The sequence below is a fragment of the Gallinula chloropus genome (genome assembly GCF_964237585.1).
Source record: "Gallinula chloropus genome assembly, chromosome: 1".
Lineage (NCBI taxonomy): Eukaryota > Metazoa > Chordata > Aves > Gruiformes > Rallidae > Gallinula > Gallinula chloropus.
Window position 1 is genome coordinate 68,148,877 of NC_140085.1, and position 19,565 is coordinate 68,168,441.

The window sequence follows — 19,565 nt, forward strand, 5'->3', positions numbered from 1 at the left end:
GAGTCACAGATTTCCAGAAGGGCGACAAATTCTTACAAAAGACTGATTCAAGAGCCTGGCAAAATTAAAACAAAACAAAACAAGCACATTTAACTGGGGATCCATCAGTCACTGATTCTTTCAATGATCTAAACATCTTAAGCACTCTGACTTGGGAGGTTATGTGCTGGACTTCTGCAATCTAAAGCCCAAGCACACAATTTAAGACAGGCATCAGGGCTCCTGCCAAAGTGCAGGGAAAGAGACAGGCATCTCCTGAGGTGATACATCTGCCCATCTCAGACAGCAGCTTGCCATTGCCTTTCTCTCTTTGGTGACTGAAAAGAGAACCTACCTACATTCGAACAACTATGCTTTGGTCACACAAATCCCATGCTCTCAGCTTCCCCAGATGCAATAACATGACTTTGGGGCCATGGTGACTATGATGTGTTTATACCTAGAAAACGTTTAAATTGTATTTAAGAAGAAGACTGTTTTCCTATAATTTCCCTACCTATCTCAATCCAATTAGAAACACCAAATATATAGTTTATACACAGTGCATTGAGTCAGGAGCTCTTCAAATAGCTTGCTTTCAATAAAGTATATATTGGAAAAGGAGAAACCTTTTACAGTACACATTTTCCCACATTAACAAACTGTATTTGTGGTCTTGATCGTGTATAGTCAAATTGAGATCTGGGCAATATCCCTAGCAAATTGTTATTAATTTTAAAAACCCACAACGTTTCAGAAAGGGGCAGAAATCTCTCTGAATTAATTTAAAATTCAGCAAATTAGTTTTGGCAGGAAAAAAAGAAGAAAACATTTGGAGAGGTCAGACTTTCAGTTCAACAAAGATAAACATTTGCAATTTTATTTAAGATGACATTAGTATTTAAAAATTGATCCACTACATAGGGAAAAATAGCCCCAAATGAAACTTTAAAAATGGAACTCCAGGATGAAACTTTTCCTTTCAGCCCACCCTGAAACTGTTCTCCCATTTTCATTTTCTTTAGTTTAGGCAATGAATAAAAAACCCCCACCCAACCAAACAACCCCCCAAAATTGAAACCAGATTTATTTTCACATTTCTCATTAAATTACCAAAAATTCTTATGGAAAAATATTTTTCCATCTAAGGGGACCAAGAAATTCTTAGGCTTCAGAATTGTGTAAGATATCATTTTAATGTTAAAGAGCAATCATATTGCATAGGATACCTGAAATGGAAACCCATCTTTTGATTTGTGTTTTTGATGGTTTTGAAAGCATTGTAGAGAAGACAAAGTGAGAAGAAAATCTCTTATAAAGGCTCCAAATTTCAAGCTGAGTTAGAGACAGAATCTACAGTACAGAAACAGGTTTTTTAAGAAAATTTTATTTTCTTTTACAACAGAATACAGTTATTCATTAAATGCTTGTAGATTAAAGCCTGGTTAGTGAACATGTTTATCTTCCAGTAAAATGCAGTTCTGCAAAATATTTAACTTTACAGTAAATGCACAACAGCAGCAAGTTTTGTTATTTTACGCAGTGTACATGAAGATGTTGCATGATTTCCAGGGCTTGATTCCATTCTCACTGGCCAGCTATCCACCGGTATTGGTTAGTGGTGCAATTCCTCTTGATACCGGCTGAATTCTCAGTCTAAATGAGAGGGGAATCAAACATGGAGGGTCTTTGGGGTTGGTTTTGTTTGGGGTTTTTTTCAGGACAATAAATAACAATTTAGCTTCCCTAGTTCTAGCAGTTTTACTTCATTCTGATGCGTAGGTTGTGGCCTCTCTGCTCGTTAACACACACATTCAGGCTCCTGCTAAGCAAAGCACAGTATATCTGCAGATGAAAGTGCCTGGTGATTTTCATTGCTTCTGTTCCCACAGCCCTGCATGCTCTACAAAGACAGCACCAAGTGGCAGTGTAGGCAGTTAGGAAGGCACAATGACTCACTGAGACTCCACATGCTTATGAACCATCCGCTCGCTGGCAGCTACAAGCCATGAGGCCACATGTTGCCACACGCTTCGCTGTGGTGGGTCAGATCTGCCAGAAGATAGATACTAGGGCAGGAGCGTGCCTTCTACGTCCCCATGTCCCATAGGATGTCTGCAGGACAGGGTATGGCTGCAGCCTACTGCTGAGGCCACACAATTTCCTCGTGCCTGCCCAACTCAGGTGCATCACCACAAGGACCAGCTACAGACACAATTTAGCCCTTATCTCACACTGGTAAAGTCTGAAAATGCTGCAGCCCAGATAGTGTATAAAATGTAATGGAGACCCTTGCATGTGGAGTTTCTAAGGAAGCAGAAGTGGCCTTCTTTTTGCTCCCCGTCCCTTCCTTGACTGTCTCTCCCTCACTTGCTCCAGGTTCAGAATCACATCACACAGTAAGCAGGTATTGCAGAGGTAAACACAGTATGTTACCCTTCCCTAAGGAGTCACACATCTGTGTGTTGTGAGCTAAAGGAGGCACAGCTGCCTTTCTGACTTCGGTTAAACTGACAGAAGCTGGCAGCCCGGATCCTTTCGCCTTTGGTCCCACTTTTGTGTTTCTGTTTGTCACGTGTGATAAAGCTTTCAATCAGCTTCAGTTTTTCATGCTCTTCCTTCAGGAAGAAGTCAACAAGCACGCTCTTCTCCTTTTTGATCTGTTCGCTGATGTCCTTGGGGATGTCAGGAATCATCCAGTCAACTAGAACACTGAGGAACATCACCAAATTCTGCAAACACAGCAAGAGATGTGAAGCAAGAAATATCCAAAATACACTAGAGCAAAACCAAAACTTTGCCAGAGCAATGAGGCAGGCATCAAACACATTTGGCTGACAGGATGCAGTATTAAGCAGTTGAGTAAGGCCGCAGTTCAAGAAATAGGTCATGTTTATGCACAACTTCCCCTGGGTAGAGTGGCTGAATTAAATGCATGCTTTGGTTCAGTTTGAAATGGGAAAATACTTGGATTCCTCAAATGATTCATGGCATAAACAGCTGAAGCAGCTTTATCCTTTACAGGTGTTTGAAGGTGTTCAGCTCTTCAAAGTCACATTCATTGAGATTGAGTTCAGCATCCATTACTATAAGGGCAGTATCATTGAAAGCATCATCTAACACAACCATACCATGCGGCCTGACCATACAGCAGCTAACTCCTGTGGTCATTCTGTCCTCAAGTCCTTCTGTCTGTTGACAAGCAGGATTTTTTTACACTACTGGAGTGTGCAAGCCACAACCTTGCACCTCAAGTGTCAAGGTCATTATAGTGATACTTTTAACACAGAGGCAGGAAGCTGACTGGGAAAAGTTTTCCTTGCTTGTGAAATTTACAAGTAAATTATGCTTTGGGGTTTATATTATCATAATGCTTTGAACACTGCTGCATTGTGTAATGTCTGAAGATGTGTGAGAATGTGTGCTGACAAGGCTACTACCATGAAACCTCCGTCACCATCTGAGACAATGGAGCTAATTAACCAAGGAATGTACTCTGGCAGAACAACAGGCAGGCTATTTGAAGCCCAGCATAACCAGTTGGTTTCAAATGTTTTGCAGCTAGTGGTGGAAAATTACGGAAGACTGAACAAAGAAGCTTAAGAGGGTAATACAAACGAGGTGCGACTCACAAGTTACACTTAGGAATATTTGGCAGGTGAGGAGGAAAGACAGGCAGGTTTCGATATGAGGGTTGGGCCTAGTTTGACAGTGGAGGGATTCCAAATCATGGGAGAGAACAAGCCACAATAGCAAATCCCATGCCAATGAAATCTCCACACTGGGGACAAGTTACTCAATTTACTTGTAGGAAGTAGCAGAAGACCTTGGAGGATTTATTACTTATGATCATTTCTTGCTTTGGGTAGAGAACAGCACTTCAGAAGCCTACATAGCATTTAGTTACTTTCTACAAGTGGTACCCATGAGTGTATAAAAGCTGAAAGAGCCCATTTAAATGAAACATGCAATAGCTTGGAGTGTTTTTGGAGATCACTGCCCGTGCCAGGGGCTATGCAGGCTGTGGGTCTTCCATGACAGGAGAGGAGATCTCTGCCAAAGGAGGTGTGCCACAGTGCTCGGAAGGGAGAACCTGCGCTGCAGCCCACTGACACCTCAGCGGGCTGGGTGCAAGAGCATCAGGCTGGGTATTTGCAAACAGAAAAGCTCTATAGGACACAGGCTTCTTTGACCTATGCATTTCAGACTACTTATTATAGTATTTCTGTGACTGAAACTGCAGCAGCTCAACAGACTTACCTGAAATAGAATAACAAAAGCCAAGCGAGCGGACAAGACCGCCCAGTACTGTTTAGAAAAGTCATACTGGTTTTGGGACCAAGGTGGTTCTCTGTAGTCTTTGAACCTGTTGATGGAGACAGGGTAGTTATCACAGTTCCAACAATCTCCTCCTGCAACAATTGCTTTGATTAACTTGATTTCCCAATCACATAAAACCCTAAAGAATCAAATCCTCCAGATGTTCCTACTTCAACACTTATGAAATACAACTCCAGAATTAGAGCTGGACTATCTCCACTGAATTTAGCAAGCTTAGTCTGGTTACCACAGTTTCAACCAAAATCAGAATGTGGTTTTAATTTTGGAAATTTCCAGATATTTCAGGATTTACAAATGCCCCCCCTTCTTTTTTTTTTTTTTTTTGTTAATGTTTAATTGATCTCAGTGTACAAGGAATGAAGTGTTGAAATTAAATCATATAGTCCAAAGTATTCTCAGAGTAAAAGAGAGAAGAGTGCATTCATCTCACCCTAACCTTGATTAATATAGGGGATAATTCAGGCCATGTAAAATCTAACACTTTGGTGGTTCCTGTCTTTGCATTAACAACAGGGGGAGCCACGGGAAAGGCACTTCCTAAATTAACTGTCTAGCCTTAGACAGGATAAAACAGAGCCTTAGTGCTTTGGTGTAGACTGATGCTTTTAGTATTATCATCAATCATTTGGAAGTAAACAACATGCTAATAAAACTCACAGATGCTCCTAAATTGGAAAGTTTGGCAAATAACAGGAAACACAGAGGGCAATAAGAAATACAGACAGGAAATACAATGAGAATAATCTGGGGAAATGGAAATAATTAAAAATAAAATAATTGAAGGATCTTTGAAAGGATAGGGTTTGAAAGAAAATGCAATGAAAATAGCCTGGGGTTTACAGTGGCCAACAAGTTATCACAAGTTTGAAATATGGCAGCAGGACAGTATGACTTGTGGATGTATAAACAAAAGTCATGATGGTGCTGGGGGGTATTAGCCCTTCTCTGAACAGCTCAGGTAAAGCCACACCTGGAATGCTGCATTCAGCCACTCAGATGGGGGATTTCAGAGGGGAAAAAACCCACCCAAAAATCAACAAGAAAAAAAACCCTAAAAACAGAAAAAGGAAAATACAGCAATAAATTGAAGGCAGTTCAGCAAAACAATCCAAGGGCTGAGGAGACTGACTCACCAGAAAAGATTAAAGAAGAGCACATGTATTGCTCCACTTCGGTAAGTAACAGCCACAGTTGGATATGATAACCATGCACAAATTGTGCCCTTAGGACTGAAAGGGATAATTTAGTGCTGTTCACAGTGTTTGACTAGGAGTAATGGGATGAAATTAAGAAAGGGAAAATCTGTTTTGAATACCACAAAACCCTTCCTGACAGTAAGATTCATTAGACTGTGGAAAAGCCTCCATCAGGGGATAATGGAGAAGGTTCATATATAAAATCTGTCAGCTTCAGTTTGCAGGTGCGCTTACCAAACTTACCATCAGCTTCTATCCACATGATTTTGCATGTGAAATTATGCATTTACAATCCACACCACCTCTACATCCCACACTCCCCTCCTACCCTCCTTAAGAAACGTGGTCTGAAATGCTGGGTGTAATTCTGTGCTACACATTCTGGAGACAAAGCACATGAGCTGCAACCCATGATTCAGAGAGCGAGGAGGGAGAGAAGGAGAAAACAAATTTAAATTTGGGGCTGTATTAATTTATGGAAGCACTGTCTGGGCTGTGTTAGATCCTGGATTATTTTTGTTCAGTGGTGCGGGCGCAGCAGCTGAGCTCTCCATCCTGTCTCACACAGGACTCCTGTTTGGTCCTGTGCTGTGCCAGCACCTTCAGATTCCCCCTCTAGTACCTGTCCATGCAGTGCGGCCTCCTGCACATTTCCAAATCTGTGTGCGAGGGCTGCAGGGAGGGGCAGAATCAGTTCTCTTGAATTCAATATGCTTGAACATCAAAGCCAAGGAAAACCACTGTGTTTGTTGTGGATTTGGCCTAGCACTATAAATCAATCCCAGTCTTGAAACAGAGCCCAGGTTCACCTGCAAGGGTCACCAACTGTGGTGGGTTTTCCATTTAATGTTCTCTGAGTTTCACAAACTATGTAAGTGTCTCAGGACATCAGACCTCATGGAAATTTCTCCTGGCTCAGATTGAAATCACACTGCTTATGATGCCTGAATCTACATTCAACAGAACACTAGCAAATGATTTATGGTGAAGGGAGATGTTGTCAGAGCTACAGACAAGGTAGCTGCGCCTCCTCCCTGACTCTCTTTTTAATTACGCTATGGCACATAGGACTTCGAAGTACAATAATCCAGGCCTTTTCTAACCAACACATTGTACAGGTAGTTTCTTTTCTTAAAAGTCCCATCTTTTCCCTCACCTTTTCAGTTCCTCATTCTTAAAAAATGTGTTTCAGCAGGTATGCTAGAAAGAGCAAACCGGTGGTCCAAATACTATTATGTTTTAAAACCAGCAAGCAACTCTAATTCCACAAGAATATGAAGTGGTTGGTGTGGTTAAAGAATAAAGCACAGAAAAGTTCTGGGGGGAAAAAAGAAAAATGCACACTGAAAGTAGAGATACACTGTAGAAGTCAGGATGCCTGGAGAAGGCCAGGCAAGACTTAGACACAACTGGACTGCAGGCAGAACTAAGAGAAATAAGAAAGTATACTTTAAGTTTATTGTATGGGAAAAAAAAGAAAGTTTGGTAGGGGGAAAAACAAAACAAAACAAAGCAAAAAAACCCCTGATCTGTTTAATTTCTCTTTTCAGCTGGTCTTTGACAAGAAATTGAAGAACACATGACCGAATCACAAGGAAGTAGTGCTTCAGTATAGCAGGAGTACATAACAATTGTTCAGGGAAAAACATTAGAATCCACCACTGATTACTTGGAGTAGATGAGATAAATCCCAGGGATGTTGAGAAAATTAATAAATTCAAATTAAATTTGAAGAATATTGGAGCAGAGTTGTGTTAAAGGAAAAGTCCCTTTAATGTCTCTCTATCTGCTGCTTTCTTCTTTTCAGTGTGTTCCCCATGCTTTCATGTACTCTATTATCATACCAGATTATAAAGATTAAAAGGCTAAACCGATAAAAACATCATGTAACTTAGCAAGGTTTGCTCTTAATTTGCCTTTAGCTACACAATTGTCATTTGGCTCTGAAAAAGCATAGTCACGAAAACTAATGCATCAGAATGGTGTTATAGCAAATATTATATTATATTATATTATTCCAAATAATTTGGAAGCAGCATCAAAGAGTTCACAATTTTGTCAAAAATGCTGCTCAAAATATTCAAAGAATGTATCTGGATGTTTGGTGGGAGAGTTGATTCTGGCTTGCTATGGTTATTTTTAAGATACCTTAATCTCTGGCAATGCCTGTAAGGAGCAAAAGGCAGGCTTATTGTGACCACATTTATCTCCAGAGGTCACAGAAATCTAAGAGTAAAAGAGGTCAGCTTGTTCCCAACATATTTGCCAGAAACAGAAAAGCAGATTTTAGTTCCAGCTTAAGGGACAGTGTTTGTTGCTTGTCTCTTGGGACACAAGCTAGATACCCCGTATTTTATCACAGTGATAGTTCTGTCCAAAGCTATGATTTTGATAAGATTCAAATGAGCAGGGTGATAACAGCAAAACAGAGAAAGTGGATGCTGGCATCTTTTCCTAATTAATTCCTGATAATGAAACAGAAATGCTTTCATAGTTGTTTCTCATCAGGACCAGTACACAAAGTTTTAGTATATGTTTCTTGTTTGTAATCACATTTTTTTCTTTGTTTTACACAGCGGCATAAATGTGATAGCAGGCTAGTGCTTATTGTTCCTTTCTCCCTGTATTTTGTCTCTGTTGAGTCCATGCTCATCTGAGGAGTGCATTTTGTCACTATTGTTAATGAAGAGATTTCCAAATACACTGGCAGACACACACCATAAACACAACCCAGTGTTTAAGACCAGGTACTTGGGGGATGCACATTTAAAAGTGCCAAGAATTTCACAGACTTAAGAGTCTATCAGAAGGTAGAGTGATTCTCAATACTCTTACAGGTAGCATTATACTAAGACATAACTTAGCAGTACACTGAAGTACACTGGTGTCATTTTGCAAAGAACAAATTGTGTGTGAGTGTTGATCTTCTCAAGGGTATAAAGTCTCTACAGAGGGATCTGGAAAGGTTGGATCTATGGCCTGAGGCCAACTGCATGAGGTTCAACAAGGAGAAGTGCCAGGTTCTGCACTCAGGACAGAATAACCCCATGCAACGCTTCAGGCTTGGGGAAGAGTGACTGGAATGCTGCCTGGCAGAAAAGGACCTGGGGTTGTCAGTCAATAAATGGCTGAACATGAGCCAGCAGTGTGTCCAAGTGACCAAGAAGGCCAACAGTATCCTGGCTTGTATCAGAAATAGTGTGGCTAGCAGGACTAGGGCAGGAATATTCACCTGTACTCAGCACTTGTGAGGCCACACCACACTGCCAGTTTTGGGCCCATCACTACAAGAAAGACTTTGAGGTGCTGAAGTGTTTCCAGAGAAAGGAAAGGAAACTGGTGAAGGATCTAGAACACAACTCTTACAAGGAATAGCCGAAGGAACTAGAGTTGTTTAGCCTAGAGAAAAGGAGGTTGTAGCTGGATGGGTGTCAGTCTCTTCTTCCAAGTAACAAATGATGGACAAGACAAAATGGCCTCAAGTTGCATTTAGATTGGATGTTAGGAAAAATTCCTTCACCAAAAGGGTTCTGAAGCACTGTAACAGGCTGCCGAGCGAAATAGTGGAGTTACCATCCTTGAAAGTATTTAAAAGATGTGCAGATTTGATGCTTAGGGTCATGGTTCAGTGGTAGGCTTGGCAGTACTGGGACATGGTGATCTTAAAGGTCTTTTTCATCCTAAATGGTTCTAATTCTATTCTATTCTACTCTATGCTATGCTATGCTATGCTATGCTATGCTATGCTATGCTATGCTATGCTATGCTATGCTATGCTATGCTACTAGATTAAAAATCTTGCATCAGAAAGACAGTGAGTGTATGAAAATATGCCTAAAAAATGCAAAACCCAAGGGAGGCCAACTAAAGAGCTATGTGAGGTAAAAGACATACAAATGAAGGCTCTCTTTCCAAAGAAAAGGGAAGAGCAGTTTTTGTGATTTCTTGCCATTGCAGATGCTAAGTACAGTCTGAGTTCAAAGGAGTCCAAAAGGAAGGAGAGACAGGCTGTTGAGGACTGACTCGAAGAACTCAGGTTTGAACACTCTTGAGTTGTACTGGCTTAAAACAAATCTTTGAATTTCTTTTTATTAAAAAGCAAGTTTACTTTGAAAGACCTGGAACCACATTATTGATTTCTCATGTAAACTGGAACCACTCCATAGGTATCTGCAGTATGGGACCAGTGAACTAGACACTTTGAATGTATTTTAAAAGAAGCAGATCATGGTTTCCCCAGTCTGAAAAGATCAATCTGAAAAATAAGACATGTAGATGGGGAACAGTGGAGGTTTTAAAGATGGGCAGGATATACTGAAAATTCAGATCTCATTAAGTGAACACTGAATTTAATAAAGAAAAAGAAAGCCTGGTTCTAATTAGTGGGTGTCCATTTTAAAAACTCATTGTTTTAATGGAAGTTATGTTTTTCAATAAAGAAAGGATTATATTTTTTTATTATTTTAGTAAGTCTGCCTAACTTGTTTATTTTGCCTTTTAATGGACTGGAAAAACCCCTCTAAGAGCCTTCTAACATACCAAGAACACTCTAAAAGCAGTATTCTTAAGCCCACCTTTTCAAAGGCACAAATGAGTTCCCACTTGGAAAAATTTTGTTTGACAAAAGACGAAAAGAAATTACCTTGACTATGCAAACTGTCATTAGAAGTACTTTACCTGCAGAATAAAACATCCTTTGCAAACAGGGAGTTTTCTGGCTGTGTTCCAGCCTTGAGATGACTGACATTGAAGTATGAGAGCGTGTGATTGATGAAGCCATGCATGGTTCCATTTTGACTGTATGCGTATTGATACATAAGGCGTGGAATGAAATCAGATGTGACAGCAATTACAAAAGCCTGAGAGACAGAAGAAAAAAAAAAAAAGCAACCACAAAAACAGCAGAAAGAAACCAAAACCACAACCAGACAACGTCGTTGTGAATCTTTTCCTAACATGTTTCATATTAAGTTAATTCAGGTGATAATTTTCACCTTCAAGTAATTTTTGAGCGGTCATGAAGTGAGTGTTAAGTAGCCAGAGCTGGTACAAAACATATACTTATATAAATCTACAGTAACCTGCTCTGTTTCTCCAGGGGAAGGTTGTAGTCAGGGAAGTGGAATATTTCCTAGATCATAGAGTAGCAAAAGCAATTAAAGTACCATACATTCTCCAACCCTTTCCATCCCTGGAGGCATCAGGAGGTTTATCACTGGTTTTAAAAACTACAAGATATAATAGCTAGCTGGTATAATTTGGTGTAGTTATCTGAGATAAACCAGTTTAGTGCAAGGTAGTAATCCTCTGTTTTCCCCTCTACATCAGGATTTACACATCTGACATCAGTGGGTCTCGTCCTTGTATAAGACTGGTATAATCATGAGGTGGATCAGACATGGAAGTATCCAGATCATTTCAATAGGAAAGAATTAGATTAATTTAAAACTATGTTTTGCTAGATAGTTTTTCTGCATCAATATTATTGAGATGGAGAAGCAGAACTGGGCATTCAGTATCTTTTAAAATTGTTTATGTACACATTAACATTTCTGCCAGCAAAAAGTAGCCAATTGATTTTAATGGCAGAAGTGTTCAAGAGCTTGCTTGACACAGAAAATAACCAAGGATCACAAATCTGCAAAGTCTATTCAGATACAACCAAGAGGCTTCAGAGTTTTTCTCATCCAGCACAGATTAGTGCTGGATACTTGAAATCTATGCCTGACAGCAAAATTATGAGTATGTGCAGGGCTGCACAGATTTCCTACCTTAAATCTGGAAACTGCTGAGCCATAAGTGAACAATGCTCAACCCAAGTCAAACACTGCTTCTCTGGAAGCATTATAGTTCTTCCAGTTCTCTCAGCTTACATACTGCTACAGAGTGATGTTGTGCTGGAAGGTATTGTACTACATAAATTGTGTAACACCTCTGCTCAAGTTTCCCCTTCAGTAATGACAATCATCTGCGTTTCCAAACTGCTTTGATATCTTTTATATTTTACAGTTTGATTCAATGATCTTAAAGGCCTTTTCCAACTCAAGTGTTTCTATGATCTGTGGATCAAAACCCCACTATTTAATATTATGATTAAAATCCTAGCACATGGGTCTTTTTTATCTTAAAGCATGTATAGAAAAATTTTATTTAAAGCCTACATGTAGAACAATAAATACATCTGTATGAGAGACACATTTAGTTCATGTAATAATTCCTGTCCTGAGAAAAATGTATTTTTCCATTAAGATTTTGTAGCTTGTGTAACCCAATTAAAAGGAAAACAAAAAGAAAACAAAACCCAAAAAAAGCTACTCTTACGTAAATACTCACTTGGGGAGGGGAGAGGGGAGAAATTATGTTTAGGGACATAACCATACCTGTAAGTAACAGAGCAAATGCAAAGCTAAGGACTTTATGCTCTGTTATATTTACCTGCATTTTATTCATACCAAGAGTTATACTAGCAGAGTAAGAGAAAAAGGCATGGGTATAAATCTACCAATCCTGTGGAGCATTGCCTGCTTACATCACTTTCATTGGTTGTTCTTATATGAATTAATCTTCCTTTCCTACATAACATGGGGTTAGAGCGAATGAGATGAGTGAATGGTCATCTTGTTTGCAATTCACAGAATCACAGAATCATAGACTCTCCTGAGTTGAAAGGGACCCATAAGGATCATCGAGTCCAACTCCTGGCTACACACAGGGCCAGCCAGGTCAGAGCATGTGACTGAGTGCATCGTCCAGACGCTTCTTGAACTCAGCCAAGCTCAGTGCCATGACCACTTCCCTGGGGAACCTGTTCCGGTGTCCAACCCACTCAGTAAAGAACCTCTTCCTAATATCCAACCTAAACATTCCCTGTCACAGTTTCATGTCATTCCCTTGGTTTCTATCACTGGTCACTAAAGAGAGGAGATCAGCACCTGCCCCTTCACTCCCCCTCATCATGAAGCCATAGATCATGATGAGGTCTCCCCTCAATCTGCTTTTCTCCCAGCTGAACAAATCAAGGGACTTCAGCCTCTTGAACTAAGACTTCCCTTCCAGACCCTTCCCCATACTTATTGCACTCCTCTGGACACTCTCCAATACTTTTATGTGGTGCCCAAAACTGTACACAGTACTCAAGGTGAGGGCACACCAGTGCAGTGCAGAGTGGGACAATCCCCTCCATGGACAGGATGGTAATGCCATGCTTGATGCATCCCAGGATACGGTTGGCCCTCCTGGCTGCCTGGGCACCGCTGCTGGCTCATGTTTAACTTGCTGTTGACCAAGTGCCCCAAATCTCTCTCAGCATGGCTGGCCTCCAGTGTTTGATCCCCCAGTCTGTGTGTGCGGCCAGGGTTGCCCCTTCCCATGTGCAGAATCTGGCACTTGCCCTTGTTAAACTTCATGCTGTTGGTGATTGCCCAGTAATCTGATCTGTTTAGGTCTCTCTGCAAGGCTTCTGCACCTTCAACAGAGTCAACAGCTTACCCCAGTTTGATGCCATCTGCAAATTTACTTAAGACACCCTCTAGTCCTATGTCCAGGTCATCTACGAAATTATTAACAAGAACTGGACCTAAAATGGTGCCCTGGGGAACCCCTTTAGTGACTTGCCACCAGCCAGACGTAACCCTATTTACGTCTCGCATCTGGGCTCGACCTGTCAGCCATTTGCCCACCCAATGCATTACAACATTGTCCAGTTGTATGCTGGACATTCTGTCCAGCAAGGTACTGTGAGACACAATACCAAAAGCCTTACTGAAATAAAAAAAAAATACCATAAACTGGGTTCCCATGGTCAGCCAGCTGGGTGACCTTATTAAAGGAAATCAGATTGGATAGGCAGGAGCTTCCTTTTCTGAACCTGTGTTGGCTGTGATCAGTGACTGCGTTGTCCTTTAAGTGTTTTTCAATTAACTCATGTTTTATAGTTCCACAAGAATGAACTGGATAATTTATATGTTATTGTATTTTGTAGTAATTTAGAACATTAGACATCACTTTTAAATTACATTAGAGGCACAATATAAGCTCCCAAGATCATGGTAAGAAATTGGTGTTGCCAAATACTTACATTAATGATAACCGAAAGCTTTCCAATACAACTCAAAATGTTATACCAAATTCCTGTAAGTGAAAAAGAGAACTTATTAATGGGTTTACTCTCATTTTTCTTCTTCCTTACTGAATTTTTTTGCTATCTTCATTGTAATGTTTTTTATTCCTTACTTACCTATATCTTTTGCTCTTACTGTGTCTGGCCTTCTCAGTTCAGTAACAAACTTTTTTGCATCAAGCCGGACTTCTATGATGTTGTTCAGAAGAGCAAAGAGAGGTGCCAGAGGGAAGGAGGCAACAAAGAGTGTGACAAAGCCAAACTGGATAACTGGAAGAGAAATATGCAATGGTTTTTGGTATCTTCTGAAGGAAGATGGTAAATGCAGCTGACAGCAAATCATTGATGGGCTTTGTGGTTAACAAAACCCATAAAATTCCACTTAAAATTTTGATCCCAGTAATAAATATCATAAAACAAGGTTATGAAAGAGAGAAAGGTTTTTCTTTATGCTTTATGAATGTTTCTAATAACTCTTCTAGTCTCTAGCATGTCAGCACAAGCCAAAGTAAATAATAAATTTAATAAAGACAAAGGGTTCAGGGTGTATCCTTCTGCATTTATATATAATTAACTGATTAAGAGCTGCTGTTCTTCTCTGTCCTTTGCCTGAAAGGAAAACGATACAGAAGTAAGCAAGAGGAGAAAATTTGCAACGTGGCACAGTTTCTTCCCAGCTTCCTTTGGAAAGCTCAGTGGCACTTTATCAAGAGCAGGAACAGAGTGTCTATGTAGATGCATGTGCCTGTGCTGTTGTATAGCATTTTCATCGTTATGTCACTGTTATACCCCAAAGTTAGAAATCTTACCTTTTAAGACATAGAAAAGGAGAATGAGATGTTCACTTTTTTTTTTTTTTCTGGCTTTGCAATTTGTAGTAGTTTGTGAGAAAGAAAGCACTAGGCCACTTGTCCTATCAAGCAAGTAGTATTACAATGAAGCACAGACACCCTGGTTTTTCCATGCTGGCTAGAACAGATGCATAAATAATAAACCTGGCCTCTTCCACAAGGGATAAAACCCAACCAACCAAAGAAATCCCTGACATTCTGAAGTAGACGGCACATTTTGTAACATCTTGTTCCCAGTACTAAACTACTAGCACCACAGAGTTCAGCTCAAAAACTGTAGTATAGTGATATTAAAAAAAAAAACCCAACAAAAAACCCAAAGGCTTTTTTTCTGAGTGAATTATGCCTTTTTTCCTAGGGCATAGGATGACCATGGGTTCCCAGTTAGGGCAACCATGTCACACTGCAAAAGCACAATGTTGGAACAACTGTGGTTTTCTGAAAACTCACAGTGCTCTTCAGATACTTAGAATAATGTCATAGAAAGCCAAGTTCATCTAAGGAAGTTTCTTTTGGTTTTGGATGTGGAGAGTATCCTTAATTCCCCCTTCTTTCAGTGGTACTTTAGGGCACACAAAGTCTACCTTATCTGGGTATATCCCATTTGTGTAAAATTTGAGTCTGAAGAGGGTGCATTTTTTATTCCTCCAACTTGCTGAGGAATTAACAAATTACCTAAACCACCGTGTCTTCCACGGAAAGCAAGAAGCATCATTAGTGAATGTTACTCATGAGACTGGATCATTTCCTTGCAAAAACGCTACATTATTTTAATGTAATACTTCAGGGAAGTGACAGTTGTTTATTACTCCAGAAAACTAATGAGGAATAGAAGAAAAGAGTCTGAAAAGCATGCTGCCCAAATGCAAAGACAGTAATCCCAGCAAAATTAAACTAATAAATCTAACTATGATTTACGCTTCAGAATTAAATAAATGGTAGAATAGAAAAAAAAGTTTGGTGTGTATGAGGCCCTATTCATTGTGGCTTCTTTTTCAGCAAATCCCTGTATAAGTTCTTTCTCCACTATAGGAGAAATCTGTTGCACTTATTTTTTATGTAGTACAACTGCAACTGTTTACTTCAAAATCATTTCCTTAGGCAATGTTGTCACAGCCTACAACTAACGGATAAAACAGCTTTCCCAAGGATCATCTCGTGCGTCCACCTTTTTTTCTGTGCAGATTGCAAATCTTCTGACTGATGTTCCTGCTTTTCTTGGTGACGATGTATTTGAACAGTAAAGTGTTATCTCTGTGCTATATATGTGCCATTTTGCTTGTCATTGTTTTGCTTTGAGATAAAGAGTATATCCTAAGATACAAGAAGACAGAGGTTTCTTGAAGCACACAAACATCCTATCCTTGAAATCATACTTTCCTGAATATTTTATGTTCAGAGTCAGGAAAAGGAATTAACAAGGAAATAAAAACAGATGTTTGAGTAATGTCCCAAAAAACTGTGAAATGCTTAGAAAAATTCATAGTGCCAAAATATGCCTTATTTGGTTTTAAGTGAATTTAGCAGGAGTAGAGCTGGGAGGATTCTAAAAAAAAAAAAAAAAAAAAAGAGGTATTTTTGTAATGCTTTAAGAATAAACCACACACATTTGCTTTGATGTTGTTTGCAGTTCCTTTTATTCATTGCCTGGGAAAATGCAGTTTAATTTTTTTTCAAGTTCATGAAAGAATGTTCAAGGTATGAAAAGGACTTCTGGACAATTGTGTAAATATGTCTTCACAGAAAACTCTATGCCAGAAGTGTTTGTGTGGCCATCTTGAAATCTCTTCAGTCTTACAGCCTCCTTTTTATCAAAGTGTGAATGATGCAAAAAGCAGGTAAAAAACCCCATGAAAACAAAATGGAGCATGCCATAATTCACATGGTCTTGAGTAGTAAACTAGCAAGCAACCATTCAAAACAAGCAGTCTATGAACGGCCCTGGCAATTTAACAGTACCTGTGTAGCTTGGTCATTATTTAGAGAAAGAAATATGTCAACAAAGCTGCATGGATTCAAAAGAGAAGAATGCTTGCCATACAGTTCAGGTCGCAGAAGCAATCTAGTCCTAGGGTTCTGCAGATGCCTGCCAGATCACAGTGGAAACATTTACAGTACTTTTAGGGCACTCACAAAGACTGTTCAGGTACAGCCTTACAATCTTACATAGAAGCCCAGTCTGACTAGGGTGACTTGAGTGCTTTGAGGTAAAAACTTAAAGGGACCAGTGCCAGGAATTGAACCAGGGGGCATCCAGCCTCTTTCATAGCATTCCTACCAGGCCAGCCTGGAGACAACAGAAATGAATGTCACTCAGCCTCATGGTACAAACTTGTGAAGAAAGTGATTTGGGGGTGTGTATAAAGGAAAGTCAAGGACATAGGACATAACACCTCCTCTGGGGCATCAAAGCAGGAGACTAGATGTACTGCTAGTGATACAGACTTTTTTTTGGATGAGAGAAAAAAACCACTATTGGTACCCAGGACAAGTCACCTTGACTGTCTGATTTAGGCAGGAAAGAGGCAAGGGCCTCAGAGCCAGCCCATGAGGTGCAGCATTCTCAACAACTGATGCTATGTCTGCAATATCTCATTCAGGCTTATGCTGGCTGGGCCTTGAGGCAAAAACTGTAAAAGACAAGCAGAGCCAAGAGAAAGAAGTCTCTCAGACCAAGGTGCTTTTCAAAGCTCTGCTTTTCACAAAAGGTGTTCCTTTGTGCACTGGGCCTGAAACAGATCAACCCCAACAAAGACATAGCATGCACTGTCCTTGTAACTCCGTCCTCCAAATTACAGTCAAGGCTTTTAAATTACTGATTTGGAGCATGCTGGCTACTGCCCTTGCATGAGGGATACAGAACCAGTTCACAGCATAAAGTTTTCCATGGTGATTATCACTCAGGTTCCACCAGGTTTACACGCTGAGTAGTGCAAGTAACCCTGGTATCTTTTACATTAAAATCTAACCTAAGAGAAGGTAATTGTTTATAATACTGTTGGGTTTTTTCCTTACTTCTGTATCAATATCTGTCATGGGATCATGTGTTACTGGAGATAAACAGTGGAAGAGACAGTCCAGTGCTAAATGACTTTCCAAGTCCTAAGAAGAAACTCAACAATGTAAAGTCTAGCCTGGCTGGAAAACTAAGGAAAAAAGTAAAGGTAATTTACTGGTCTTTGGTAAAAAACCTACACACAAGAGACCGAGTTGCTATTTTCAAATCCATCCTCATTATAGAGATTACAGAAAAATGCAGGTTTCTTTTCAATGATCCTTTTTTTTTTTTTTCTTTTGCTGCCTCACACATTGCCTTTTTGATGGCTTTTCCTGCTTTAGGGGAAATTCTTCCAAACCTCTAAGATTAAGCCTTATGGTAGTTGGTAGCTACACACATTGAATCTGATCATTTTCTTCTTAAAATTCAAAAGGAGGTTTTGCCAATGATTTTTAACAGAAGTTGGATGATGAAACCCTTTATTATTATTTCAGAAAAAAATGTTTTCAATTAATTGCCACATGAACCCCGGACAATTAGAGGGGATAGACTGGAAAAGGAAAGACCAAATGAAAGTCATTGCTGATGACAGTTTCTTCTCAAGAAAACAGTCAGTAGCGGTATAAATTTCACAGTCACATGCATCATTCAGCTGGGTTTGGAGCTGATTTCATAAAGTTTGTTTCATTAGCAATATTTATTGCTACTCTAAACATGAATTTCTTGCCAACTCCTATCACTGAAGTCTCATTACAGATGTTGCAAACTTGCTACCAGCCGGATGAAGAAATTGCTACACATGCTACCTACTTTGGGAATTAATGTGGTCTGCTATGTTGGGCTGGGTCAAAAGTCACTGCACAGTTTAAGAAGTACTAATGACAAATTTGACACATGTTAACAATGATAATTTATGTTTCGGGATTTCTTGAGCAAAATGTACTGATTACTCAGGAGCATTAAAAGTGTCTTTGGTGAAGAGTGTCAACTAAAAATTACAAACATATATCAGTTAATAATATCAAAACAAACAGTCATCAGAAATTTCACTGGTGCAAATCAAAACTGAGTGCAGACATGCTACTGACTGACAAGGCCTATTCAAGAAAGAAGTCCAGCACAGGCTGCTGAATGAAATCAGATTCAGACTTCAGCTCACTGAAGAAATGACCCAGAAAAGTTTTCCTCAAAGGAAAACTTACTTGACTTTTTTTTTAGATTTATGTATGACTTTTATCTTAAAACAAAATGCCTTAGTCTTGATGCTTGCTCTGTATTACATTAAAGTAATGAACTAAATGCTTGCGCTATGTTACATCAGTTGTACTTGATTTTGCGGACCTACTCCTAGTTATATGTTTTCACCTTCATAATTAGTAACTTGAAATGCAATTTTGTGCAAGGGTCAGAATCCATGAAAACATCTTTCCTACCGCTGGCTGCCATGAATTTGCTTGTAGGGTCCACACTGCAGCTGCTGACTCTCCATCAACCAGTTCAGAACTATTGTAGCCCAGTTTTTGCATTGCTGTTTATTAATAAGTTTTTTTCTAAGTAAAACAATTTTTTTGCCTTATCTATCCCAGCTCTGCCCTAGCTACCTATTTCATTATCTTTCTAATGCCTTGGTTTTAGAAAATTCTTGAGTCCTTATTTAAGTCCAGGAATCATCCTAGTGTTACAAGTTGAGCCCAAAGTCTCAAGAAGTCACCTTTCCTGTCTAAAAAAGGGTAAATTAAATGTAGCTGTTCTTCTCCAGGTATGTCTTGCTGGGGTAGGGAGAGCTCTCAGCAAGCTCATGTGTTTGTGAATGGAGAGGAGGGATGTGAAGTCAACAGGCCAGCGGAAAGTATCTTTTCCCCTTTCCATGACATGTAGCAGAAATGATGAGGAAAGCTGCTTACAGAGACATTTTCTTTGATTTATAAATCACTCCTGAAGTGATGGGCAAGGCATGATGGTATAGATGCTGGCTCAGGGACCACTGGAAGTGGGAATCCCGAGGAACAGGATCACCAACAACTGATTTAAAGAGCTGAACAACTTCAGGAGGCCTTCTAAAACACATTAACTGAAAGGTA

At 39.7% G+C, this 19,565-nt stretch overlaps 1 protein-coding gene across 1 annotated transcript in view; it reads right to left on the minus strand.

Annotated features, from left to right (window-relative positions):
* Nucleotides 1-2,429: 2,429 nt before the first annotated feature.
* ANO2 (anoctamin 2) overlaps nucleotides 2,430-19,565 on the minus strand; it is a gene marked incomplete at both ends in the record, with an annotated part of 168,564 nt that continues 151,428 nt past the window's right edge. The window contains 5 exons of the mRNA XM_084276614.1: nucleotides 2,430-2,711; nucleotides 4,240-4,345; nucleotides 10,194-10,375; nucleotides 13,594-13,646; nucleotides 13,753-13,905. Coding sequence (XP_084132740.1) covers nucleotides 2,430-2,711; nucleotides 4,240-4,345; nucleotides 10,194-10,375; nucleotides 13,594-13,646; nucleotides 13,753-13,905 — 776 coding nt within the window. The remainder of the gene's footprint in view (nucleotides 2,712-4,239; nucleotides 4,346-10,193; nucleotides 10,376-13,593; nucleotides 13,647-13,752; nucleotides 13,906-19,565) is intronic.